Raw genomic sequence first — 14306 nt, forward strand, 5'->3', positions numbered from 1 at the left:
TTCTTTTCATGAAACCATTTCATAATATTTGATCAATTTCTAATAGGTATCATTTTATTATAAAAGATCATTTTATTTGATTTTTCAAATTACCTCTTTTCTGAAAAATGTTTTACTATGTTCCTAATTTTTAACATAAAACTTTTTGTGCATAACTTTCGCACCATGTAGAAGTTTCTAAGTCATTGAGCACTTGAATATATTACTGATTATAAATTGTTACAGGAAAGTGAAGAACATAATTTTCATAATACCAGAAAAGCAACAAACCTCTCAAAATTATCAAAGTCTGTTGCAAAGTCTATAAATACAATATTTATCTATTTAATGTGATTTTTCACCAAATTGAGTGGTGATTTTTGTCTGTAAGAAAGTGGTTGTATTTTCTACCTAAGCTTATGAATATGAAGGATTGTCTTTCTGTTTGTTGAAAAAGGTCCTTTGAATCAGGTTGATTCAAAGTCCACCAGGTTGTTGGTGTTTTGGTTGAAATCAAGGAAGTGGTGTATCTTCTTTGTTATTGTTAGAAGATTGTAGGAAAGTCTGGTGTAGGTTGTACAAAGATCTGTCAATATTGGATAATCTCTTACGAGGAATGAGGGGATGGACTACCCTTGGTTGGATATATCTTTCTATTATTTAATTTTACTCGCACTTTATTTTCTGTCAACGTAATCATATCTCTCTTAACCAAAAAATAAACTAGTAAAGTGCCACAAAATCCATAAATTGCCATTAACTAAAAATAATCAAATAATTCATAAAATCTAATTCACCGTCCTCTTATATTGCGCACTCAATATTTACAAGACCTTGGTAAATTCCTCTATTTTTTTGGTATTGAGGTAGCTCAATCTAAATATAGTTTGGCAAGTTCTCTATGAAAATATGATATGGATATTTTTGAAGAAACAAGTTTGTTGAGTGCTAAACTAGTTGATACTCTTATGGGTTCAAGTGTCAAACTCCTATCCAGTCAGAGGGAGTCTGTGTGTCTGACTCATGGAGATATTGGAGATTGATTAAAAAATTAAATTATCTCGTAGTCATTCATTTGGACATTTCGTTTGCACTTAATGTAGTAAATCATTTCTTAAATTTTCCTCGCCAATAACACATGAACGGTGTTATCCAAATTATGAGATACATCAAAATTACTCCTGAAAAATGTCATATAGAGAACTATTGAAACAAACGAATATAGTCAAATGTCTTTCATCATCTAGTATATATATTTGTTTCATCTAAATTTGCACAAGATTATTCTATTAGCATGGCATCAATCCCTCAACATTTCAGAATTGTAAACATTGACTTAAAATTACATTTCCACATGAATAATCTGTTCATGATTTTATTCTGTCCTAAAAGAGAATGGGGATATGAAAAACAACACTTGAAACTCTATCACTGGAGCTAAACATCTCTAATCCAAAACTCTGAAATGATGAATTTGGATATTGTCAACCTCGCGTTTGTTGAAATCACTACGGTTTCTATTAGCATAGAATTTACCAATATTGTATGCTTTATATTTCGCAGGACTCTTGTCATTCACCAGCTCTTCTGCTGGTTTCGCTACAACATGGTGACCTGGATAAAAGAACAATGGAATTGAAAACCTTTCTTTCTGTGTGTTTACTACCACCCTGTGCTCCACACTCTTATACCTGTCATTGCTCCAAACCTGCAAAAACATAACACTTCATATCTATGAATCACAGACACCAGACACGAAACAAACACTCGGTCACTCACATTTTTTCTATATTGAATAAAACTTCATAGTTCATTCATATATCCTTGCTTCGAAAGAAACATACCTGAACCACGTCACCGACATTGATGATGAATGCAGAAGGAGTAGGTTTAACAGGAATCCAATCACCAACAGATTTTCTCTTAACTTGTAAGCCTCCAATATCATCTTGTGCAAGCACAGTCAAGGCACTAGAATCAGTGTGACGACCGACACCAAGTGCCAGATCAGGGAAAGGACACGGAGGATAGCGATTCAGCCTCACCATGCTTAGTTGATTCTTGAAGCAGTCATGGAATTTGTCACCAGGTAAGCCTAAGCTCAACGAAATCAACTCCAATAACTTGTAAGATAGCTTTTCCACTTCCCTTGCATATTCCTCCATTGTTTCCCTAATGAAAGAAAAAAAAAACATAATTTTCAATCTAGATATGTATGTGATTATAATTTTCATTCATTTGATAAGATATAAGATTATACCTGAAATGAGGAGGGTATAGTGGCCATTGGTTGGTGAGAGTTCTTAGCCCTGAGTCATTTGGTTCATGAGAAGAAGGAACTAGTGTTGTATTCTCAACAAGATAATCAAAAACCTCTTTCCAATCCCTTATGTTCTTAGTATGTTCAGCATCATGATACCCCATTGCATTCACTGCATCTCTTTTCACTTTCTTCTTCTCCTCTAAGCTTAGCTCAAAGAACTTCTTTGTCTCAATCTCAACCTTTTTGCTAACATCAGAGGGAACTCCATGGTTGATTACTTGAAAGAATCCCCATTCTTCACACGCCTTGCCAATCTCTGAGATGAGGTTTAGTTGATTACTTTGTGAGAGGTCGATGATTGGAATTTCATCAACTTGGACAAAGGTAGATAAGTTGGGACGGTGTTCTGTGGATTGTATGTAAGATGGATCTATGTCTCCCATGTCTTGAGTTTTTTCTTTGCTCTTTGTTGTTTCTTGTCACGTGTTTATAGAACCACTATAAGCATAATAAATATACAGTGAATGTGGACGTTTTTTTAATTGAAGGATGAATATGAACAAAATATGGTGAGAAAGCTTGAATTGAAACATCAATAGAATTTTCATTTTATTCTTATTATATAAAATGAGTATCCGGGATATTAGTTAAGAATTTAAAATAAAGAAAATAGGTTAGTTTTAGTTAATTGAAAAGACCTAATATTTTTTTAAAAAAGTTGATTATTTATATTTTTAATATACATATATTTAAAAAAATATGTTTTTTTAATCTCTTAAATCATATATAATTTACCATTTTAATTTCTTAACAATTTTAATGAATATAGATTATATGTCTTGACCAAATGCATTGATTAATTATATACGTAAAAGTAAACTTTTTTAAAATAAGGATTAGAGAAAATATCTATTTTTAGTGAAATGACTTTTAAAGTATTAATTTTAAACCTTATCTCTAATAAAGTGGAAAAGGCCAGATTTAAAATTTAAAAAATAAATATTCTCAACTCCAACTAACCACTATTTTTCACTTAATATATTTATTCTGAATTCAGTATTATCACTTTAATTGTATAGTTTTAGTGTTTTTATTTTATTGGATTCATAAAAATAATTTTTCTAATTTTATATTATCATGTGTGATTTTGCGGGATACAATGATTGATTGATAGTTTAAAACTTTACATTGTTAATGCATTTTTTTTTCTCTTTCAAATTTAATATTAATTTTAAATTTAAACATTTTAAAATGTGCTATTTAAGATAATGCGATAAATAATTACGAGTTCTTGTAAAACTTGAAAGCTAAAAAAATTAACATGTCATGTGAAAATATAACCAAAACTAAAACTAATTAAATTTTAAATAGAGAACGAGTGTTTGAATTTAAAATAGAGAATAAATTGCATTCATAAAATAAGATTAAAAGTAGAATGAAGCTAACTTTATTATGATTTTTTCATTTGCATTCAACTTTTTACTTTTCTGATTTCATTATTTATTATATATATTGTTACTTTTTCATTAAAAAACAGTCGATATAAAAAGTATTTAATATCAAGATATTCTAAACAGATTCTTTAAACTAGAACAATAATTCAATAAAAATAAAAATTGCATACATCTAATATAAGAACTGATTTGATGGTTTGAGAAAATAAAGGGAAAAAAGGACTACGTATTACATTTTACAGGACAAATCTGTCCCAGTTCAAACACTACTAAAGAGTGCCTGTACCGCACAATCATCAATATGAGCTAAAAATCTGCTCGGCATAGTTGAGTGGTATCACTTTTGAAATTAAATCCTGAACTATTTACAAAATAGAAACATTGGTGTTCAAACAGCATTCATTGAAGTTGAAAGGACAACGTGAGCTAAAAATTGCACCCCGTCCTGGATTTTACTTATTGCTGTGGTTTGGTCAGCTCGAAGGTGTTGAGAGAAAGAATCGGCTTTTTCCTTAACTGATGATACCTTGGGAACATCTGTGGGAGACTCGGCAGTAACACCTTTAATGGCAGCTTGATAGGCCTCAGATACATCAGATATGCCTAATAAATAAATGCAGTAAAAATGTCAAATGTCAATCGATGATCGTAACTCAGTAATTGCTGCTTCATGGTATACAGGATGTGCTCAGAAGAGATTATTCATGACTTGTTTGGAATTACCTTATGCCACAAACAATTATGTAACGTCTGAAAGTGTTTATGGAAATAACTTGTGAGTTGTGACATATCATAGTGTTTTTCGCTTTGTTTCATTATGCTCTCGAGTATAGCTTGCGAAAAACATCATAACAGTTTTTTTATTAGAACTAGATTAACATGCAAAAGCATCACTATAGAATAGAGACTAAAATCCCATCTAAGTTAAAAACTCAAAGCCTACTAATTATCCGCACCACACCAAAACCTTGTTAAAAATAAGCAAAAGCACAACAGCATGGGAGGCCATAAACACACCTATAATAAAGGAATTAGATTTCCTGCTGCAACAGATAGATATGGACTGTTGGACTTTAGCTCATTAATTTAGATTGTTTTACCAGGTCAAACTAAATTTAAAATTAAACCACTTGATCTCAAATCAACGGTTGATATTGGCTGTAGCGTGAAATTGTGTAAAGATTACAGCAGTGAATCTGGATCCGTAATAAAGCTATACATGAGTGACATCCCACCGAGAAACCAGGAGTGGCATCCCACTGAGCATCCGTTACAACGTAGGATATGCAATGCCAAAAGAAGCTAGTTTATCGGCACAACTATTTCCTTCCAAATGAATGAAACTCTATTGCATAACCCGCGTGAGCATTATAGAACTCCCAAAAACTTTTAAAGGTCCAAGGGACTATGCCAACATCCTCAAAAGCCTTACTCCCAAGGAATAATAATTTACAGTTTATATGAAAATAACTTACAGTTTATATGAAAACAATTTACTGATATTACAGTTTAAATTATAACCTTACTATCAACTATTAATCATTTTAATAATTAGTTTTAAAATATTGAACTGTTCTTAGTGATTGTTCCAGGATTGGGTAAAAAATCATCACTGTTTCATGGTTAACCACATCAACCCACTGCATACCCATGATGGAAATATTCGTAAAACATTGTTATGACCATAGATGGAAGCAATAGACAACCAACCTGTAATAAAACTGTTCGAAACTGCTTCCAAATATCCAATCATTGTCTGGGTATTTATCCTTATGATCTTAGCTTTTGCAGAAGCGTCTTCAGGCCACTCTATGTTAGCCTTATCGGCATCAATTTCTTCATCCTCAGTTTTGTTGGCAAGAGAAATGAGGGATTTGCTTAACGTAAGAAATTGTGACACCGCGAAACAGCACATTTCAGACAGTCTCTGCAAAGTAAAGCAGTACTCATTTTTACTTCAAATCTTGCAAGTTGATGTAAAGAAAGAGGATATTTTCTATAATTTATAATTAATAGAAAATAATATAGCAAGAATATTTTCTCGTACATGAACTCCCTCAGAATGAAGAGAGTCTATTCTTCCAGAAGTTCTCTGAATTATATCATTAACAGCTAGGCCAGTCAAGGCATTCGTGAAACTGAAAAATGAAATAAGATGTGTCACATAATTGGGAAATGGGCTTCCTCAATCTATGAGGGTAAATGGTTATCATACTTATATAATGACTATAGCTGCAGATAGGAACAGGATCACAAAGTGGAAGATGAAAAGAATATTTTGGTCACGTGATCAAAACAAACACATTCCTAAGTAATGGATGGTATTCTAGCTTTAGTACTAATCCTATGGGTGCAAGCACATTTTGTCCATGTTATCATCGTGTATCCAACCCAACATTCAAATTTACTACATTATGTACATTTTTTAAACCCATAGTCTGACACCCTTGGAAAGAGAATTGTGATAATCAGCACAGCAGAAATGGGCCATTTTAACTCTCAAAACTATAGCACCAATAGTGTGTGGATAAAACATTGATAATTATGTATGGATGAGCTAAATTACCCAGCAGCCATTTCGGCAGCCTGGCCAACACTGGAATCATGTAAATTCTTTATCTCATCACTGCTTCCCCCATTCTCTCTCTTTACTGTTTTTCCTTTGTTAGAATCAGCACCAGCATCAATTTCAGTACTCAAATCAAAAATTTGTTGCACCTCTTTAAGCTTCCCTTCAAATAAAGATTTTTGCTCTGCAGATAGTTTTGTTTTTCTCCTGTTAAACAACAAGGCATAATGACTAGACAAAGCCTCCAGTTCCTGAGTATTCCAGATGAAACAATTTGTTAACACCAAAAATCTAATATACTGTGCAAATGCAAGTGTTGAAACTACATGGATTTTGGTGTAGAAGAAACAGGAGAAAACAAACAAGGAAGAGCAGAATAACAATAGTAATAGTAATAATAACAATAGTGACAAGGTTAGTAATGGTGTGCTACAAAGTATAATACAGTTATCAATCACTGGATTCCTAACTCTATTTGAAAAATAAAAAATAAAACATGGCATATGAAACCACTTCCAAGAGATCATGTATCAAATGATATGTTTGGTGCAGGTGAAATTGGGGAGATAGAGGTTGCGAAAAGAAAAGTTGAAGAGAGCAAGCTTCTCTTGTTAGGTTTGAAGAGAAATAACAAAGAAACACAAGAAATGTGGGCCCCACTGCTTTTAGCTTCCCTCGCATGCGAAGAAATGGCAGTGAAAATGTGCAATTTTTTCAATTTCACTCTTTTCCCTTCATTGGTCGTTGTTAGGCCAACTATTATTAACAGGTCCTTTAGTAATTAGAGGAGAAGTAAAGCTGGAAATGGTTGTAAGAAAGAAAGAAAAGAGGATAACTGAATCCACAACATAGGGGATGAAAATGTATTAAAAAAATGACTTTGTTTTGGAAGTTGGGGCTGTGTAGAAGAGTGGGTCTTCTATCAGCAGGTTTAACTATTACTTCTTGATTTCCATTATCACCTTGTAAGGAACTTGGCTATATTCCATTGTTATTTTCTGTTTGAAGACACTGGTTTTCCATTTGTAACAGGGATTATTCCTTCTACATTGAGGAATAATTCATTCACAATCAATATAATTCTTCATTTACATAACTACATTAGTGTCATCCTATTAATCGGCCTAGAATTGTGCCGACAAATGACGATATTCTTTTTCAAAAAAAAACTACTAGTGGCTGGATAGAATATGCACACCAATTGTAATTTTTAGAGAAATCCCCTGTTGTGAAAATGCTAAATTTTGTATGCTTAGATAGACAGCGGTTGTGTATTTTTTTTACATTAAAAACAATATTACATTGGCAAATAAAGACAAACATAAAAATAAGGGCATTTTTGTGGCCAAGAGAGACAACAATTGTTTATATTTTGGGTGAACATTAAAAAGAATATTAAATTTGCAAATAAAGGAAAGTAATAATAAGGGCTTTCATGTCATTTGAAAAAAGAACTCCCTCTGGTCCTATTTATAAGAAAACGTTAACTTTATATGGTCTATTATACAGGCCAGATACATTGGTTATTCAATTAACTTAAAAAGTGAATTTTCTCGTATAATAAGGACCAGAGGTAGTAACAATTTTCTCTTCCCACTTATTCAACCAAACAGAGAAAGACAGATTTCTCTCTCTTCTCTTTCCCACATACCAAACAATACAATAAGTCCACTCTTCGTCTCTGTTAATGTGGTTTGGGCCTAACTCAACCCTACAAAACCGGTTGGTAGAGTGAGGACTGCCCCCACTTATAAACACATGTTCAGGCCATATATTGTTCGATGTGGGACTCTTAACACACCCCCTCACGCCCAGGACTGGACATCTGGAGCGTGGAAATAAATGGTGGGTGGCCCGATAGCGGAAACCATAGTAGGTGGCCCACCGGATCTTAAACGAGGCTCTGATACCATGTTAATGTGGTTTGGGCCTAACTCAACCCTACAAAACCGGTTGGTAGAGTGAGGACTGCCCCCACTTATAAACACATGTTCAGGCCATATATTGTTCGATGTGGGACTCTTAACAGTCTCAACTCTTTCTCTTTCCTCACATGCTTTCTCATTTTTTCTCTCTGATCACACTCTTTCTCATCTCTTTCATTATTTTCACAACCAAGCATACTCTAAGGGCTTTGTTTGGGAGTTTGGAGGGGAGGAGAGGGCTTTTAAAAAAAAGGAAGGATGAAGTGAAAATAATTGAATGTTTTAGAGAGTGGAGGGCTTTGGGGGGTTTATTTTTCTTCATCATAGAAAACCCTCCTAATTTGGGGGAACTAGTATTGTATTGGAGGAGGGTTTTGGGAGATTTTGGAGGGTTTAGATAAAATCTTTAAATTCAATCTATGTAGTTATAATACTCTTAATATTAAAAATATATTGATACAAAGTATTCATTTATCATTCTATACAAAAGCACTCTCTTAAAATAAAAAAGATTTATCTATTTTTCTCTCTACTTCTCCCTTCCAAACTCCCAAACTCCCAAACATAGCTAACAAATTCTGCAAGATATGATAATGATTTTATAAATAATATCCTAAAAATCTTCAAAAGAAAGTTACCTCCAGCTGCTCCGGACCTCCATAAATGTAAAAACATCGATCAAATGTCACCTCTTCGGATAATTGATCTCCATCACCTTCTTTACTGGCCTTCTCAACCTCAATTCCAGTTTCACTGATTAATAAGTCAATTGTCTCCTTACCCACATATTCAAGCACTTGCATTCCTTTTGCAGTAAAAGCTTTTCCAGTCTGATACATAATAAATAGAAATAACCATATATATGTAACCAGAGATAAAAGAAATCATATTGAGAATGACACGAGTTTTTCAAACCTCTAATAGGGAAGGTGCATTAGAACCTGCAGCTCCTGGCCCATCATGTTGTGCAGCTCCTGCAAGGTTTGAAGCTGAATTCTCGAGCCTAGAGAAAATATTTAGGTTAATAGCTGTAAGGCCAAAAAAAAAGATTGTTGTATAATAGAAAGCATACTAATATTAAACCAAGTTCAGTGGCTTGTAAAGAAAATTAAAGGTAACAACAGATTTCCATTGCATATCAACAGATACAGAACAATTTGCAAGAAAGCATGGAAAAGCCATGACTTTGAATAAAAGATTGAAAAAAAACTCTCTCAGTCAACAGCAGTGAGATCTATACAGTAAATATAAACAAGACAGAAAGAAAACAACCAAACACAGTCTAGAGAATACATTCAAGTAGTCTTATCCTCTGTTTTTGTAATCATCTATTTTTCTTCTTTAATAAAATCACTTCATATATGAAGTCTAAGGAGTGCAGAGTCAATAAGATCATAAGCTTAGTGTTATAGATTGGGATGTTGTGGTAGATGAATAAACATATAAGAAAATATGCAATTAGGAATGCATACATTAGAAAGAAAGTAAGGATAGATCTATAGAGGAAAAGATGATAGAGCCTTGCCTAATGTAAAGAGGCCCAATTAATCATCCACTTTGTAACAGTATTGGAAATACTAAAGGTGAAGCATTTGCTCTAACCTTAATTCCCCTTTAAAAAATCACACAATACACTAGTTCAAAATACATAGGTGTGTATTTTCATCAAAATATATAGAAATCACCATATTAGGGATCAGCAACTAGACTAACTAAAAATCCAATACCCATGAAGGTTAACATAAATAATAATTAAAAATTTATTTAAAAATTGAAACAATGAATCATACTTGTATACTAAGTCACTGCCCTCTCTCCACGCATTTCCTAAAGCACTCCATGCTCCAGAAGCAAAAGTCTCCACAGAGTTATCAAAAACCTTCAAACCCTACACACATTAGAGTCAAGTATAAGTAATGGAGAAAGTACAGACTAGATAACAACAAGAAACGCATTTTCCCCACTATGTGGGGTTGTCTACATGGATCAAACAATAGCATAATGTGGTTATCAAAACAAAAACAAAAACAAAATTAATAGCATAATGTTCTATCCTAATTCAGTAATTCATATCCAGTGATAAGGTACTATAGGCTAGCAAAAAGAGTAAAACTTGCATTCATAAATACAAAAATATATTTTCCTCCTATACATTTATGCATCGACGTTAAACCATCAATTGTCTCTTAAAAACAATATTACCTACAACTACAAGTTAAGATAATCATGAAGTCCATAAAAACATAGACTAGACTCTCAAATAAGAATTATTTTCATTGCCACACAGCAGAAAAGATATCAGCATAAAAAGATTACAAAAAAAATTGTGAACAAGAAACTTGCGTACGATTTGTTATTTCATATTAAAAACATGAGAACAAACCTACATAATATACATAGAGATGCTAAGTTAATCTTATTTTGAAATGCATTGAAGATCTAACATCTAAATCTCAAATTCTCCACCCTCCCCTTCCCAAAAAACTTAAAATAAAAAGTCTCCTTTGATGCTTGCCTGGCTAAGCAGTGAATCTTCACTAGCTTTCTCCAATTTATCCAGAGCAGACCTTCGCAATGGGGCGGCCTCGCTCTCATCGTCACTTTCCTTTGCAGATTCTTCCACCCCTACATCCTCTTTGGGAGATTCTGAATCTTCAGCAGTTATTTGCAACTCTGCAATGCTCTTTGATGCTGTCTCTGCGACTGAAGCAGCCTGTATTTTTAAACACACCATTAAGTCACAGCCAAAAGTCCCAAATTTATCCTCTTATCAATTGATTGTTCCTAATATGCTAAAACCTACAAAGAATAACCCTTCCATTGTAGTCATTTCTAATAAATAAAATTTACATACTATCAACTAAATCAGTATCAAACAGTACCGACGAAAATTGAAAAAAAAAACAAGATATTTCTAATTACAGAAACCCATTACCTTAATGAACACAGCCAAATTTGCAGTACATAATTATAAATACTGAATCTTAAACTGAGATCACAAAATCAAAAACTAATCAATAGATCTAAATGAATGCATTGAACCACAAAAAGTGCATAAAACGGCAGCGTATCGTTTAGAAATGTACATTGCGGGAGATCTCTTCAGCAGCGACGGCAGCGGCCTTCTGAAGATCGGATAGAATGGAAAGCGGAGAAAACCCCCAACCACCCCAATTTCCACCACCGGCTCCGGCGACCGACGGTTTAGGTTCTGATGGTTGTTCAGTAACTTGGTAGTCGTCGTTTTTCTTGTTGTTAGACTGCGTTTGGTCATCCATTTGAAGATTCGAATAACGAGAGAGGTTTTTGAGGATTATTGTTGAAGTCGCGAAAGCTTGGAACTTCGATCTACTAATTTGAATTTCGTTTTGGAAATAGAAAAAGTGCAATGGAAGAAACAGTAATGCGGGGCACGACTCGACGTCGTTTGAAGCCGTGTGTTCTTAACCATCAGTCCCTCGCGTATTTGATCTCTAAATTATTACTAAGAATTTTTTTTTTAAATAATAAATTTTAAAAAAAAATCTAAAATAATCACATTTAATAAAAGATGTGTCAGATTAATTGATGCATCCATTTTGTATCAAGAGGATGCGCCTAAGATCTTGGCATCTGCATTGGAAGCCTCATGAGGAGGCGTTAATACCCGATGGTGCATGTATTGTGCCTCATGAGGAGACGTCATTGTGTATGGCGCCTACTTAATGCATATGGTGTATGCGCCAATTCATCTGGCGCATACACTCTTGTATTATTTTATTTTTTAATTTTCAATTTTTTTCTTTTATTTTTATTTATTTATGAAATAATAAAAAATAATGTAAAAAAAAATTATTCATGATATAATAAATGTTACATGGGACTGACAAAAATTTAATGACCGGTCAGATCGAAACGTCCCTCTGTTCCACATCCAGGTGTGTTAGTTTGTCTCAGAGGTGAAGGTCCGGCGGAAGTTCCAGCGGTATTTGAGTAATGGAGTTCGGTGCCCATGTCATCGTAGTTAGGTCGATGGGGTTGGGTGGATTGTGGACGGTATAGTTGCCCAAATTGGGACATTGAATCGTTTTGGAAACAAAGTAATGGTTCTTGTGGCGTACTATAGTTAAATAATGGTTGTTTTGGTGATGGGATGTTTGAGTGGTCATTGGTGGGGGGCTACGATGAAGTGACTCATTTGAATCATATGGGCTATAGACGGTTGCGGTTGAAGCGTATGGTTGTTGGTGGTTAGGGTTTTATTCTTAGTTTTGTGGTTGGATGTGTGGCATGAGTGGATTCCGACGTTGGGTGTTTGGTTGTTAGGTGGATGACATGAATGGATTGCGAAGTTGGGTGTTTGGTTGTTGGATGTATGTGGTAGGTTGATGTTGTGAGGTTGGTTGTTGGGTTTGGGTGGTTTGACATTAGTGTTGGACGGGGACTTATTGTTGGGTGTACGATGACGAAGCTAGTTGGCGTGGATCCATCAAATATCGTGGCTCAGACATAAATTGTTGAGTTGTTACCGACCTAAACCATGTCATATATTATTGATTTGGTCTTGCACCATGGATGACTGGTTCGTTTAAGATGTGTTGTTGTCGATTCCTCCATCGACGACACATCTCTTTTGCAAAGTCTCTCTAGTCGGAATAATCCCATTGAGCATCAACTCTTTTTTTATGCAAATTTCCCAAACACGTGGGAGGTTCTGGAATTTGTTGTTGCATGCCGAACTGCAGATTGACCCGGTCACTCTGGTGCATTTCCACAATAGTGAATCGGATAATTTGTGTCTTTGTTGTCCAAACTGCAGCATCGTCATGGTTCACATCATGATCAAGACCTAAATATGGCCTCCAGATAAACTGTAAAACAATATGAAACGATTAGATGATAAATAATTTGATAAGTACTTTTAAATTAAAATATAATTGTGTAGGAGTATTACATCGTCTGGTCCAATGTGGTCCAATAGATTGCGATAGACTACTATAGCGTGTTTCAGACACTTATTGTAGTTCATCCCCCTTACTGACCACCTTAGATCAAAAAAATTGAAAATTACTATTTACAGTTAATTGTAATATAAAATATATTTAATTAAATGGTAAACTGTTACACTTACTTTGTTGCAAACGGGAACATGAATGGGTTCTCGTTTATCGGGGCGAGTGACGACATTCTTGACCAACCTCATGCTTGTAGCAAATACGCACATGAAAAAAACGTACAAGTATTCTTTTTTGCATTTTTACACATTGCATTATATAGATGGACCAACACAGTTGAACCCCAACTATATGTGTTTACCTTATTAATATTGCGTAACAACGGTAAACACATAATATTTACTGAATTACTTGTACTTTTTGGAAATAAAAAATTACCAAAGAAAATCATAATATAATACCGAGCTTTAATTATTTTTTCGTACTCGGTTGATTCTTCGGACAATATTATACTCGCATAATATTGTTTTAAGGTATTTTAAATTTATACCTTGCCCCATTGCTTGACCGGATGACTCTCCCTCAGTTTGGTCATCACACAAAGGGGCACCCAATAATTTATTGGACAGAGTTATCATGGTTTACTCTACCATTCACAGTCTTACCATCTATACGGAGATCCAACAACATGTATACATCCTCAAGCGTGACGATACACTCACTGATAGGAAGGTGAAATGTATGGGTATCGGGTCTCCATATCTCCAACAAAGCAAGAATGAACTTGTAGTCCACCGAGTACGAGACAATGTTGAGGAGATTTCCAAATCCACATCCTCTAATATATGGTTCTATCAAAGGATCGTGGGGTACATATTCATGTCCGCGACATCGAAAACGCTTTGGGTCCTAAAAACACATAAGTAAGAAATACAATAAGAAGAAGCAATATATAATACAAACATAGATAACAAAGATATATGAATTAAATATGGAATAAGTAAAAAGAAAGTGATAACATACAACTATCGAGATATTCTCGAGTGTTCCTTTGTGTTTATCACCCATAGTCAACAGAGACATAATTTGATGTTGCAGAGCTTGAGTGTGGCAGAGAAAGAGTGTGGTAAAGAAAGAGTATAGATGATTAGTGTTAGAGATAATTTTATATTGTGATTTGAA

The 14306-nt window shown here is 34.1% G+C and overlaps 2 protein-coding genes across 2 annotated transcripts; both read right to left on the reverse strand.

Annotated features, from left to right (window-relative positions):
- Positions 1 to 1201: 1201 nt before the first annotated feature.
- Positions 1202 to 2768, reverse strand: LOC127092645 (flavonol synthase/flavanone 3-hydroxylase). The gene is made up of 3 exons (XM_051031532.1): positions 2240 to 2768; positions 1824 to 2151; positions 1202 to 1687 (listed from the first exon to the last, which is right to left on the reverse strand). Exons 1-3 carry the CDS (start codon positions 2683 to 2685, stop codon positions 1427 to 1429), a joined length of 1035 nt encoding a protein of 344 aa, XP_050887489.1. The 5' UTR covers positions 2686 to 2768; the 3' UTR covers positions 1202 to 1426.
- A 1073-nt stretch (positions 2769 to 3841) lies between these two features.
- LOC127092646 (uncharacterized) lies at positions 3842 to 11640 on the reverse strand. Its single transcript, XM_051031533.1, has 9 exons — positions 11277 to 11640; positions 10706 to 10903; positions 9981 to 10078; positions 9106 to 9193; positions 8829 to 9020; positions 6263 to 6516; positions 5744 to 5834; positions 5407 to 5623; positions 3842 to 4299 (listed from the first exon to the last, which is right to left on the reverse strand). Exons 1-9 carry the CDS (start codon positions 11466 to 11468, stop codon positions 4085 to 4087), a joined length of 1545 nt encoding a protein of 514 aa, XP_050887490.1. The 5' UTR covers positions 11469 to 11640; the 3' UTR covers positions 3842 to 4084.
- Between the last annotated feature and the right edge of the window lie 2666 nt (positions 11641 to 14306).

Source organism: Lathyrus oleraceus, chromosome 6, assembly GCF_024323335.1.
Source record: "Lathyrus oleraceus cultivar Zhongwan6 chromosome 6, CAAS_Psat_ZW6_1.0, whole genome shotgun sequence".
NCBI classification, from domain to species: domain Eukaryota; kingdom Viridiplantae; phylum Streptophyta; class Magnoliopsida; order Fabales; family Fabaceae; genus Lathyrus; species Lathyrus oleraceus.